The 13,649-nt window shown below is 37.3% G+C and overlaps 1 protein-coding gene across 2 annotated transcripts in view; it reads left to right on the forward strand.

Annotated features, from left to right (window-relative positions):
• VPS13C (vacuolar protein sorting 13 homolog C) overlaps positions 1 to 13,041 on the forward strand; it is a 73,338-nt gene extending 60,297 nt beyond the window's left edge. The window contains exons 76-83 of one of the 2 annotated variants that reach the window (XM_017737368.1): positions 129 to 292; positions 833 to 878; positions 1,905 to 2,028; positions 2,671 to 2,785; positions 8,471 to 8,562; positions 9,502 to 9,625; positions 9,883 to 9,969; positions 11,355 to 13,041. In XM_017737368.1, coding sequence (XP_017592857.1) covers positions 129 to 292; positions 833 to 878; positions 1,905 to 2,028; positions 2,671 to 2,785; positions 8,471 to 8,562; positions 9,502 to 9,625; positions 9,883 to 9,969; positions 11,355 to 11,444 — 842 coding nt within the window. In that variant the 3' untranslated portion in view covers positions 11,445 to 13,041. Of the gene's footprint in view, positions 1 to 128; positions 293 to 832; positions 879 to 1,904; positions 2,029 to 2,670; positions 2,786 to 3,597; positions 6,943 to 8,470; positions 8,563 to 9,501; positions 9,626 to 9,882; positions 9,970 to 11,354 lie in introns of those variants that run through there. The other variant, XM_017737374.1, reaches the window with a different exon arrangement.
• Positions 13,042 to 13,649: the final 608 nt, after the last annotated feature.

A 13,649-nucleotide genomic window follows, 5' to 3' on the forward strand; every position in this document is an offset into this window, starting at 1 on the left:
CTGTGTAAATTCATCATATCTAAACTGAATATGAAGGGAAATTGCTATGAACTTCTTGGCTTCCTGTGTGTTGTCTACTCTTAAGCTGTGAAAGCACGTAACTTTTGCTTTGTGCCCTGTTCCCTCAGGTGGGGCAGCAGGGGTGGTGTCCAGGATCACTGGTACTGTTGGCAAAGGCTTGGCTGCCATTACTCTGGATGAAGAATTTCAGCAGAAAAGGAGAGAGGAAATGGGTCGGCAGCCAAAAGACTTTGGGGAGAGCCTGGCCAAAGGAGGAAAAGGCCTGTTACGGGTATGGATTTGGAGATGAGTGTTTGATGTGCCAGTGTGGGATCCATGCTTGAAAACTACCTGCTAGAAAGTTTTGTATCTTCTTTGTCAGTACATCAACTAAACAGAAGAGACAGGCAGTGGGTGTGGAGGAGACTCAGTATAGTGCATCAGCTGTAGAGTTTGAGGTCATGTTTCTGGTCAGCCTGAGGACCTGAAGTTAGGATCTTGAACAGGAAATAACACCAATTTCTCCTGTGAATTGTATAAATAAATAAATAGTTACTCATGCTCAACAAATGTGTTAGGTAATTAAAATAACTGGATCCTTTCTTGAATGACAGAATTGACTGCAAGGTCACGTCTTTCCCTCAGTTATAGTTTTCTTAAAAGTACAGAGTAAGAGAAAAAAAAAGCCAAAAGCCCTAGCTAAACAGTGTTTCTGATACTGAACTTTACATTATAAAGTTTTAAAATAAGGATGCGAGACAACAGGCTGCCTAGCTGGACTGACAGCATTCCAGTTTCTCATTAATTATTAACTTAATTATCTTTGTTTTAGGGTGTTGTTGGAGGTGTCACAGGCATCATCACTAAACCAGTAGAAGGTAAGCATGAAGGCTGCACTGCCCAGCTAAAGTGGTTTCTCAGTACTCTGCAATTTATTTTGTAACGTTAAGAAATATCAATCTAAGTGTGATGATGCTAAGGCATAGCAAGATTTTTATGTTTCTTATTCAAATGTGAACTTACACGATGATTTCCTCAAGTATCTTTAGATCTGTTATTGGCTTTACCACCTTTTAAAACTTTGTATGAGTTAAGAAGTGGTTGTCTCTGTGATGTTTTTTGTTAGGCCTTAGTACTCAATTTGTTGTCTGAAGCCAGAATAAAGGTAGTAAAAATAATAAAGTAAAAATCACCAACTGAAAAAATTTTTTGTGACTCCAAAAGTCAGAGAAATCTTAAAAAGCAAATTTGGTCTTATGCCTGAAGTCAGTATTTGTTCCTGTTACTTCATGAATATGACAGATATAAAAAATACCCAGGATAAAATGCCTCTTACTAATCTTAAAGTCACAGTGATGTAAATGTTGGGAGTCAATTGTTACTGTGTGGCATTTTATAGCTTTTGGGTGATACTTTGATATATAGTCCTTGTCTCCTTGGTGGATGAACACAGCTGCTTTCTGAACACTCCTTTGACTGATCCATAGTTATATATCACCAGGCCCATGTAACTTTGACTTAGAAATAGTTAACTTCTATCATACTTGTGCATCTTAGTGTCTTCAGAATATTTTGTTATTACTGTTAACTTACGAAAAATTGATGTATGGCCTGCCTATAGTCCAGACTGAAAGTGTGAGAAGGAGAATCTTGATGACATCTCAGTTCCGGGCCCTTCAGAGGCTGGTAGGGTATTAATGAATAGTGATGTGTCTGAGCACACCAGGAAGCAGTGGGTGACTTTCCCCAGACAGCTCTTTGTACAATGGGACTCTGCAATCAATGGCTGTGGGCTGTGTCCAATACAAAACAGTTCCCCTGTAGCAGTAATGGTTTAATTCTGTTGTTAGTGTCTTCAAGTAGGTCATGAAAACATTTATTTTTCTGTTTCCTTTCTTTTAAAGGGGCTAAAAAAGAAGGTGCAGCTGGATTCTTCAAAGGAATTGGAAAGGGGCTTGTAGGAGTGGTAGCCCGCCCGACAGGAGGCATTGTAGATATGGCAAGCAGTACCTTCCAGGGAATTCAAAGGTACAGTGCCAAGAGGAGGTTTTGAAGTACTCCCCGTGCTGGATACCAGGTGGTAAAGTGCTCCAGTAGTGCCACGCAATTATCTGTTAAATACAAAAAGCAGGATGGATGATATGTGGGGTTGAGAAATGTCCAGTAGCCTGTAATAGATGTATTTTATGATGATGAGGAAATTGCTGCTTCAGAGAACATGTTGCAGAGTTGAAGTTCAGGTAGACAATAATTAATCAGTTTTTTCCTTTTGCTCCTTCCCCTGATGACAAATGTCAGTTAAATTTACTATGAAAAATAGACCACTGAAATTTTCAGAGTAAAACTTCTCAGTTTGAAATTTGGTTAGCAGTGCACATCAGGGGCTCCATGTGTTTTAAGGGACCTTTGGATAGTGTGTTAATAAACTTGAGAACCCTTACTAAATTATCTGCATTTGGGAATAAAGTTCTCAAGCTTATTCTGTAGCTGTTTAATTGGCTACTGCTACTTTTGATTTATTATTATCAGTGTGTATTACTATTTACATCTGCAGGATAGGCAGGATGTGTAAGTGGGATGTGAGGCAAGTGAAAGGGTGACTTCTTAAAGGTGTATTGATGAAACTCAGGATTGTATGAAGCTTACCAGAATCCTCTTGCACTATGGTAGGGTGGCAGAATCAACGGAAGAAGTGTCAAATCTCCGTCCCCCGCGCCTCATCCGTGAAGATGGCATCATTCGGCCCTACAACAGGGTGGAAGCTGAGGGCTATGATTTATTTGAGGTATGTTTTGCATTGTAAACACTGTTAAAATTCTCTAGCTTCCAGGGTTCCTAAAGGATTAAGTTGCAATCAATCTGCAGCAGTCATTATCTGAAGTAAAATTTGCCCCAGCCTATTTCATAAGGCAAGCCTGGATAGCAGGGGAGGCCCAGTGCTTGGAGTAAGCTGAGTACAAAAAGGAAACTGCAGCATTGCTGTTATATGGTCTTGTCCATTTTATGTTCTGTAATCAATTCTCATGGTCTGGAAGGAGGTAGTAGGATTAAGAATTATTAGGATTAAGATTTAAATATGTGGCAAAAACTCCATTTTGATAGTTCCAAATTTTTTGTTTTTATAACAAAGCTGAGGTTGGTTTACAAACTAAGCAACTTTTAAAAAAGATTAATAGAGCTTGAATTGTTTGGTTGTATCAGCACTTCAAAAAACTGCATGAATTTTCCAACTACCACTGTTTGGTTTTTCCTTATGTTATTCATACTAGCAATCTGTCATAGCTACAGGCACTGTGTGGACATTTAGCCTGCTTTCTCATGTGGATGTGCCTAACATATGGAAGATGAATAACATGAGTTTTCAAGTTCTAGATAGTCAGAATCTGGTTAGTTTGTATTTCATACTTCATGTTCTTAAAACTTACCTTTAAATGGTTATTCTGTTGCTAAAAAAGGTAGTGTAAAATAGCTGCCTATATTAACATTTTAAGACCAAAACTTGGATATTTGCTACTTGCTTGTAGATGGTCTTTTAATCCTTATTCCCTGTTCTATTTCTAACATTTCTTTTCTTTCTCCTTCTCTCCTGGCATGCAGCAAGAACTGGAATAATGGAGTAAACATTTTCCATATTTATTGTCTATTTCTGTCATGGTTTTTTTATTTGCCTTAAGTATTTAGATAAAGGGCATGATTGCATTTACCATCCTTCTCCCCTTCATCCATATCTTTTCTGTGTAGCAGTTGAATAAAACGGTGTTTCATGTTGTCCAGTCTAAGAAAACAAACTTGAATAATCATCCTCAGTAAGATTAGATGAGTGACTCAGATGGGAGAGACAGGGAAGGTTTCCTGTATATTTGTTTTTCTAGGGATGCTTAGCTCCTTATGAATGGCAGCAACAGAAGGCACCTGGAAAAAAGAATCACAGTAGATTAGATCTGGAGTTCATTTATTTATTGGTGTTCTCCTAGAGCTAAGAGCGTTGGACAGAGGGGGAGAGCAACATCTTGAGCAATATTTAAAATAGTGATATTGAGTGGAATTTCAGGGAAAATGCTTATAATTTCATGATCTAGAAGTACTATTTTCATATAAATGCTGAGAAAACCTGTGCTTGTGGTTTCTGTACTATACCATAGGCCTGTCAGCTGCGTATCTGCTGACCCACTATGCCTTCAAGTTACTATTACTGGTTCTTTATGAATATTTCTCAGTTAAAGTACACAGCCAGCTTAGCTGTCTCTGGTTTTCGTTCACAGAATCTTCAGAGGCTTTGCTCTTCAACATAAATATGTGTAAGCTTTCAGCTGTTAACAGGAATTTACACACATACACACACACACACATATATATATTTTAAAAAAGTACGTGTATATATATATTTCTAAACTAAGGGATGCCATAAATTTCATTACTAATACAGCATCTTAGAAATTAGCAAGCTAAGCTTAACAAGCTGTTGTCAGAGCAAATTTTTCACCTATCATATGGGAAAAAATGTTGAACAGAAGCATCTTTGCTGGTAATGCCTTTTAGAATTTAATGGTCAATTTAAAATTGTTCAAAAAAACATTTAGTGAATTTTTTTGGCTGATTAAATGAAATTAAGTTGTGATATACTAAGCCGACCAAATTTTTTCTTCTTGAGTTTTCGGTTTTTTTTACTATGTTTTTTACCCCTAGCAAAAAGGAAAAGGTGGCACAGTCAACACAGAAAATTTGATACTATGCAGTTCCTCCACATCTAGTATTTGTATTTTTTCTTAAATGGTGTAGATTGGAACTGGATACAAACCAGGAATAAATCCTCTGTATAGTTCACTAAATATAGTTTGTTTCTTTCAACGAATCACTTAATGAAATACAGGAGAGGTTTAATTAACTGATTTTGATTTTTGTGCTAGAGGTCACTGTTGGGAAGGCTTTGTTTTCTAATGTAAATTAGAAGCAAGACAGGACAGTGTCTTTACATGAAATTGGATATTTAATGAAAAAGGTGAGTCAGAAAGTCAATTCTATGTGCATTTACAAATTTAATCACAGTAGGTCTAAGTGCTGTTTATTTTTGGATCAGTTTTGATCCTGTCTTACAAGTAGTTTAACCAGAACCCACACCTTCTCACCTACTTTAACTACATTTAATGCTTATGTCCTTTTGAAAGAAATACAGGCTCGCCGAGTGGAAACTTTGTAAAGTTACCTTAAGGAACAGATGTCTCAATACCATCCAGTGATTGGATGGAAAAATGTTTCACTTAATTACTTGTGTGTGAAATGCAGGCATTAGAGCTTGTCTTAGGAGGAGTAAACATGTAGGTTTTAAAAGAAAAGGTACTTGTTCCACAGGGAAGCGGGGTTTTTGGTACAAACTGAGGACTGTACCAGGTGGAGTAGATCAGCTCACTTGGGTAAACTTGTTAATGCAGTTCCTTGTGGCAGAAGTGCTGCACCCAGTGTATGTGGGCTGTGTAGGGATGTGCTCAGTCAGTTCAGAACCCGAAGGGAAGTCGGATCTGCCGTGCTGCGGGCCGTGCCTCGGCTCATGGTGCGAGGCTGAGTGTACAGGACGTGTTTTGTTAAATAGAAGCACACAGGATAGCTGGAGATCTCAAAGGACAAGTAGGGCAGCTCGAGGAGAATTGTTTTCCAAGGAATGAGCTCTCATGAGTTTTAATCATGTCTGAGGAGTGTTTAAGTTGAGGTTTGCTGGAGCAGGTGGTGGGAGCCTTTGGCGTGGCGGGGCTTTGCTGTGTGCTTGAAGGGACTGTGCCCGGTGAGGGGCTGCTGCTCACCCAGCTCCTCGGGGCTGGCATGATGTCACTCATACATTATTCAATGCCCGTGGCATTACTTTGTTTCATTTCCCAGTTAAAGCATGGAGCTTTATAAAGAATGCAGAACACCTCATGAATAATTGAGGCAGGGTGGTGAGACAGTGTTGTGTGGCAGAGCGTAGACTATGCTGGAAACTGCAGATTCTATTTCTGGTTGACTCACTGTTCTGCTGTGTAAATTTGCACTGGTTCTTTCATTTCCACGTAAAATAAGAATGAGTTAATTTCTTCAAAGTACTCTAGTATGCTCATAAAAATAACAGCTTTTGATAAAGATGTCTGAATTTTAAGAGTGTGCAGATCATGGAGTAATTAACATCAAGTGCAACCCTCTTTCTACATAATCTATCAGGTGTATTGAGAAGAGCTCTGAGAAATACTGCATCTTTTAGGCACAGGCCTCAGTGGGAACTCTTACTTTGGTAACATATTGCATGTAAAATCTAAAAATACTATCGGGATTGTTTCTGAAGTTATGAGAAACAGGCTTTCTTTCCAAAGCTTTGAGTTTGAATAGAGAAACATGCTTATGAATAAATCTGTTTAAATATGTGGCATGTCTAAATTCTTCATATTCAACAAAAGGATCCAGAATATGGATTGCAGCCTTTGAATTACAGTCTTCACATGGTGGTGGGTTTTCTATTTCTTAAATTTTTTACTTGTTTTTGAAACAGCTATGGGTCAGGTATAAATGTGAGTTCATATTTTCATTTTAGTCATATGCTGCCATGTTTCTTCTAATGTTTTGAAGACACTTTGAGATAAGCAGTCTTTCTGGTGTCTTTTTTTCCTTTCATGTACTTTGTACAGTTTCAGAAATTTTTAAGATGGTAAGAAAGGAATATTTTTTTATAGAAGATGTTGGTTTACCCTATGGTTTTGGTTGCTGAAAAATACTGGATTAAAATGTATTTCAAAACATGACACCACTAGAGAGCAAGTCCAGGAAAACACTGTGCTGTTGATTTCAGCTCTTGAATATTCATCCACTTTTGAGATTAAAGGATTTTTTGGAGTCAGTTGTGATGTATGATGATGCTGTAAGATATTTGTTGAACTTCGAATATATGAAAATAAAATGCAAATATAAAAAAAAGTTGAACCTTCTTTTAATTGAGTCTTATGTAAGCTGATCTTTCAATTTTGGTTACTCAAACTGCATAAACCTGTTGATCACAGACAGCTGTGGAGTCAAGTGGAGCCTCTATGGTCATCTCATTGGTTTTCTGGGTCCATTTATGGAAAGACAAAAGGAAATGGCTATTTACAAGAACTAACTGAAAACATACTGAAGGTTTAGTCCTTTCTCTTTAGCTCATTGTTATTAGTTCGTCAGAAACAACTCGAGGAATTTACTGTTATAGAGGCTGAATTCCACAGTAACAGCTGTTAAATGAACTGAAAGTCATCTTACTTTTGCTCTGAAGAATATCAAACTAATTTTGGGGCACCCCTTTGCAGGCACTTGCTAAAGGTTGATCTGAAGTGCAGGCATTCTGCACCCAGGCATTCTTCCTTACTTTTCCCATGTTCCTACGCAGGAGCTGCCCATTTTCCCTTAAAACAGGTTGTATCATAAAAAAGTGGTTGTATTGACCTAGAGGGTACAAAGCTAATGTGCATTGACTTTATGCTTATATAACTGTCTTGCTAATTTTTGCTAATTAAACACTATTTATAAGTGTATTTTTAAAAGACTTTTTGCATATTAGCAAAACCAGTAGTTGACACAGATTTATTCTCATACCCACTTTGAGGCTGGGTTCCCACTGGTAGCATATTATTAATTTCATACTTTTATCTTTTGCTGCATGATGTTTTTATGTGCATTCCTTCCCCACAAAGACATTCAGGTGTCACTCAGTAAGTCTTGCTGCCTTTAATCCAGTGTTATTGGGAGCTTGATGTGGGGATGACTGTGAGCCTGTCTTCTGTGCTGGTCTGTGTTGTTGATGGAATGTTGTAATCCTGGTGACATGCTCTAGGAAACATTTTAGTTTAGTCAAAGAGAATGTACAGAATGGGAAATCTGAAAAAAAAAAATCAGTGATTAATTGCCCAAAAAAATCCTAGGAGCATTTCAGTGCTTTATTTCAAAACTTTTTCTAGATTTTAGGTTGTCACTTGAGTTGTAGTTGTCTAATCAAAACATGATGAGTAATTTTGTCTTGCACTTTCATACACCTTTGTGTATTTTGGGTGTTGCAAAGTCATATCTACTCAGTGCTTCAGAAGCCTGATCTTGAGGTGCATTGAGAATTTGTACCTTGGTATCTTTCTGAGGGTCTGGGTCATGAACCTCATAAGGGTACATGACCTTTGCAGAGTTTTCACTCTTGAATGAAGCCTGCAGCGTGGGGTGTAGCACAATGAACATTATTAAACAATTACTGGTGCAGGAAAGAAATTAAAGCTGGAGAATTAGTCTGATACAGCAGTGTCAGTGTCCCACTGTTGAGTGGAACGGATCAGACATTTCAGTGACTCAGCTGCAGGACTGAGACCTCTGTGTGACTTTACAGAACTAACAGTGAGGTAACTTTTCAGAAGGCTTTTGAATTCAAGACACCAATTTCATTTGATTTTCTTTTTTTGTACAGCCCCCAAATTATTTTTTGTTTCTGTTTCAGAAGCTGCACATCAGAAAGTTGGAAAAAGAGGTGTATCGATACCACTGTGCAATTCCAAGAGGCAGAAGAGCAAACCTTATTGTCACCAACAGGTATTAAATTTTGAATGCTTTCTAAGGGTTTGACATGATTTCAACTTGGGGATTAGACCTATGGCTAAGTCTAAACTGATTGCTATTCTCTGCCTACCTAGTTTCCATCTCTATTTTCTTCTTGATTTTTTTAGTATTTTATTTTGTTTCCTTAATGGAAAATGTAATCTAGTTGTGATGTCAGTGCTGGATACTAATTTGGGAAGACAGTTTACTCTGAGATCAGTGACCCTTTCATCATACTGGAGGGAAATATTCTGGTTTTTCACTTTGGTTTTGGTTTTTCAAATTAGCTTGTGATAAGGGTTTGCAGTCAAGCTAGTGGTTTGATAATACACATTTACAACCTTGTTAATGAAAGGATATTCTAAATGAAGTCTTAAGTCTTTGTACCAGCATGAAAATTAATATTTAACTCATCAGACAAGTTTTAGAATTCAAGATGTTACCAGTCTTGAGTTTAAGAACTCAAAAAGGATTAAAATTTCCACATTCTATAGGTCACCAGTTTGCACCTCGGCTGAGTGCATGAGAGGGGCTCATCCATAATAACACCATGGAGCTTCCCAGTGTGGTTTTTTAAATAATGATCAGCACACCTCAGAATTCAGGCTGCAGATGGACAAGCTTTTTGAGGCACCGTTCAAGGCCATGAATGATAATTTAGTTTGTTTGCAGACTTAGATAAATGTACACTTCTCTCCTTACCCCCCTTGGCCCGCTCTTACTGTGATATCTTACATCATCTATGACTTTTAAAGACCAAGTGATTGTCTCAGAATGTGTTAAGGAAATACAGGTCCACTGTGACTGAGTGGATATTTTAATCCACATAGAAATTGCCTTCTTAAACAAATGTTTTCATTTTGTTTAGTTTTTCTAGCAAAAGCTCTAGTCCCAGGGAGAAATTGAGTGCAAACTTTTTTTTTTCTTGAACAGGAGAGTGATATATGTGAAAGAAGTGGAAATCTTAGGCCATTTAACAACAGAGTGGGATTACTTATTTGAAGAATTTACGTGTTATCCCTCCTATGAAGCAAATATTCTAAAAATTACGGTTTTGGTAAGAAAAACATGTAAATTTTTTTCTATTTAACACTCACTAGAGGTCCAGACATGCTTTTAACTTATTTATGATTCTAGCTGCTAACTAAGGGAGTATATGACAGGATGTACTGGAAGTTTCTTGAAAGTATGACAGTTGGGTTGGACAGAAATGTTGAAATCTAACCTGAAGTTGACATTCAAGCCCTTTAAGCAACAGATTCTGCATTCTTGTTTTGTGAGTCATCTGAAGCACATTTTTGTTCCCCTCTGCAGCAGGATCAAAAGATGTTCCAAAGAAAGGACAGTACAGGTCATGAATGTGTAAAGACAGTTCAGCTTTGGGATGAAGCTACAGCAAGGGTATATATATATTTTTTTTAATCTTCTTTTCTTATGATATTGTTAACAATTGTTGAAACTCAGCGTGTTAAAAAGATGGTAATGTTCAGAGACTTGTTAGAGAATAGGCTGCTGTGCTTGAGGAGCATTTACCATAGTTTCATGCTGAAAAATGAGTTTAACCAAGAGTATGATGAGACCAAATAGTCCAAAGCATTTAAGAGAGTTTATGCAATAATAATTTAATGTCAAAGTGACATAGTCTTAGGTTTTGTATGTTAAAGCTCATTAAAGGAAAATAATTCCAATATCTAAAGTGCTAGGTTGTATTAAATTCCCTGTAGTTTGTAGGATTCCATGTATCTCCTCATTATTTCAAGATCATCTGACTAAGCCAGTAAGTGGACCTTGTAGGAAAAGGCTTACTTAGATTCCTTCCTCCTCCCTTCCCACACCTGGTTTTTCTACCATTTATCTCTAAGTGCTTGTTCCTGTTCGTGCTGGGGAGGCTGGAGTATTTTGTGAGCCTTTGTTCTGTGGATGGTTCGATCTTGTAGGTAACTTACATAATCTGATATATGAATTTGGATAAATTCCAGGGTACTTGAACAATAGAAAAATTTACCTAAGAAACCATGTGTGTTACTGTAGTGTTGTATCAGGTGATGAGAGAGGAGGTATTCTCCCTGATACCAAAAGTGAAATCAATTAGATCCACCATGTCTTGGAAGCACGCTTGAAATTGTAGCTCCAGTAAATGGCAAGTCAGCAGATGGAATCAGAATCGGGGCCAAATTGCTGCTATTAAATTGATTGAACCTTCTAAAAGAAGGGGTTAGACTGGGAAGGTAAAAAATTGCTATAATTTTGAGGCACTTTATATACCGGAAGAGTCGATCTTAGTTCTTTACTGTGTCTTGTCTAAAAATGTTCCTTCAGCTTTCTCTTACAGCACATCTTCCAAATCACACTTGGAATTAAGGCAGCGTTCAGACAGTACCACGTGCCTTTAGTGTGTCTGTATCTTAGTGGCATGGCCAAAGCTGGAGCATTGCACAAAACACACAGGTCACATTAGAAGATACGTCCTTGTGTTTAATTACATTTTTTGGTCTTATTTCCTAACTGCACATTCCTTTGCTGATGTTCGTGCTGGTATCAATACATTAAAAATAGATTTTTCTGTTCTCAAGTGCAATACTACCCATTCACCTTTTGTGGATTTCTGTTTCTGTTCATCAGTTGAATATTGTGCATGTGAATCAGGAGCTAAGTATTTGACTTAAACCAGCCTGTGTATGTGGGTTTCCATGTTTGTTGAATTAGCCATGCTTTAGTAGCATCTTATGGAAGAAAACTGCTGCCTGCTTTAATTGTTTATTTGCTTTCACTCTGTTGTTCTACAGAGGGTTTGTTGTGCCATTCAGGAAGCCCAGACAACAAGCAAACAACAGAAGCTGGTGAAGAGAGCATCCTTGAAGTTGAGGATACCTTAAATGCTGTCTTGATAATGACAGGATTTGTCGGGTTTGGCCTTTGGTATGCAATTTTCTCCCTAAAATTGATTTGTAGCATCATGGAAACATTGGATAAAAAGTAAAGATAAAATATCTGAAGTCTTCTTTCAAAGTTAACAGCCATTAACACTTCAGTTTTAGAAGACATGCATCTTTTGGAAACAATGGATTTCTAAAATGTGCATTTCAGTTTAAAAATTACAATTTTTGATAAACTGTTTTCCCACTCTGAAATTTTACTTTCTGCCTTTTTTAATGTCAGAGATTCTAAAATGAAGTGGTTATCTTATTTGCACTCTAAATTTATGGTTTACAGACCAGTGGTGGTAGTCGTGGTTCTGGTGTTGCAAAATTAGTTACTTCTGTTTGTGATTGAAATGAATGAAAAAATCTATTTCAGACAACATTCTCCTTAAATTAAAAGCTGTACATACTTTAGCTAATATAATTACATCTCTGAGTATTTAATATTAGAAAATACTGCAGTGAAGCAATGTAAGAATGAGTATATATGAAAGAAATAGGCCATTGTTGTCTGGAAATGTTTACTTTGGAGTGTTGTCACATTGTAAATGAAAATCTGCACTTTAAAAATGGAAAATATTGTTCACCTGTTGTGTGCCTGGTTATGGTTTTGGTTGTATCACTGTGGCTTAAAGACTTCTCCAGAAGGAACAGCCCACTGAGTTGAGCATTGTATGTCAAAAGCTTCAATCTAAGAACTTAGCTGTCCATATTTCGGTGTATAGTTACTCTACGGGAAGAATGCCATCTCATTAAGCTAAAAGTCACTTCTGATACAAAGATTTTGTTGCAGTTTGTCTTCCTGAAGACTGCTAGCATTCAGTTTAACATGACATTTAAACCCAAAGTGTATGCCTTGTGTGAGTAATCCCATGAACTTCCTTGAGATAAGTCCCATTCTTAGCACGAGGCACATCCATAGGTAACTGAGTCAAGAACTATATAAGCAAACAGATTTGAGTTCAGTGATCAGTGAACTGAGAGCTTTTGCTGTCAGTCTTTGGCTCTCAAATGAGAAAATCAGTGTCCTTGTGAAAACTCATGAAAATTTGCCCTTTTCAACTTACTTCAATTGCAAAGAATAATTTCTGTTTCTTACTTTAATTTTGTGCTGGATAATAGCTGTAGATACAAACTTGATGAAATAAAATGGCATTATTTTTTTACAGATCCATGCAGTGAACCAGGCCCGGACTTTTAAACTCTGTACTTAAGGGCTGGTGCACTGTATAAATGCACTCTTAACCTGTACCTATGAGCTCACCAAAGTTAAAAAGCTTAAGACATTTGAAAAGTAAGCTGCCAAACACAGAACTTATAGAGAGCATTGCCCACGTGATTTTATTGGTGTTGTATGCACATGGCTATTAATCTGCTTTGCTACATGACAAAAAAGTGTGGTGCAGCCTTTAATTCTCTGCTATCACCTGTTTTCTGGAAAGTTCTCCTCAAACAATAAATAAATTAGCTGTCTAGGTTGTATGTATATCAAGTTCATGTTAAAAAAAAAAAGAATAAATTTTTATATGCAAGTATTTGTGCTATGATTTAAGGTGTTGTTGCTTCTCATGTGCATTATGCGCTGTTGCTTTGTCTCGTGTCACTGACACTGTATGGAAACAATGGTTGGAGTATGAAGGTACTGCAAAAGAGCTTTCTACAGCTCAGCAGCTCTTACATCTTGTTTTCTGGCATTTAGGGCTAGTTGTTTGTGTACTGCCTCTTAATTCATTCTTGAAAATAGCTGTCACTTCAGTCTAGTTGATGCATGTTCAGACAGTATCATGTGTCTGTTTTTAGGGGAATTGGATCTTAAAACAGTTCTGAAGACACATTTTGGACTCCAGTCTTCTGCTTGATCCAGTTATATATTTCCTCATGTTTTTGGTAAACTTTCTGGTTTGAATTGTAAACAGTAGATATTTCATTTTCTCATATTTCATTACTTTGAAATGCACATCTTTGCTGTTTTGCTTGCTAGCTGAATTTGAACTGGTAGATGACCTCCAGCTGGAGTGTTGCATGACCTCCTTTACCACTTGGATCAAGAGGACATGAGAGAGGAATTCCATTTCTTGCTCAAATGAAGATGGATTTTTGGGATGAATAGGTGTCTCGGTTTTGAAAGACAGGTGTCTGCTAAGGAAGGCAGAAGCCCCC

Source organism: Corvus brachyrhynchos, unplaced genomic scaffold, assembly GCF_000691975.1.
Source record: "Corvus brachyrhynchos isolate BGI_N302 unplaced genomic scaffold, ASM69197v1 scaffold200, whole genome shotgun sequence".
NCBI classification, from domain to species: Eukaryota; Metazoa; Chordata; class Aves; order Passeriformes; family Corvidae; genus Corvus; species Corvus brachyrhynchos.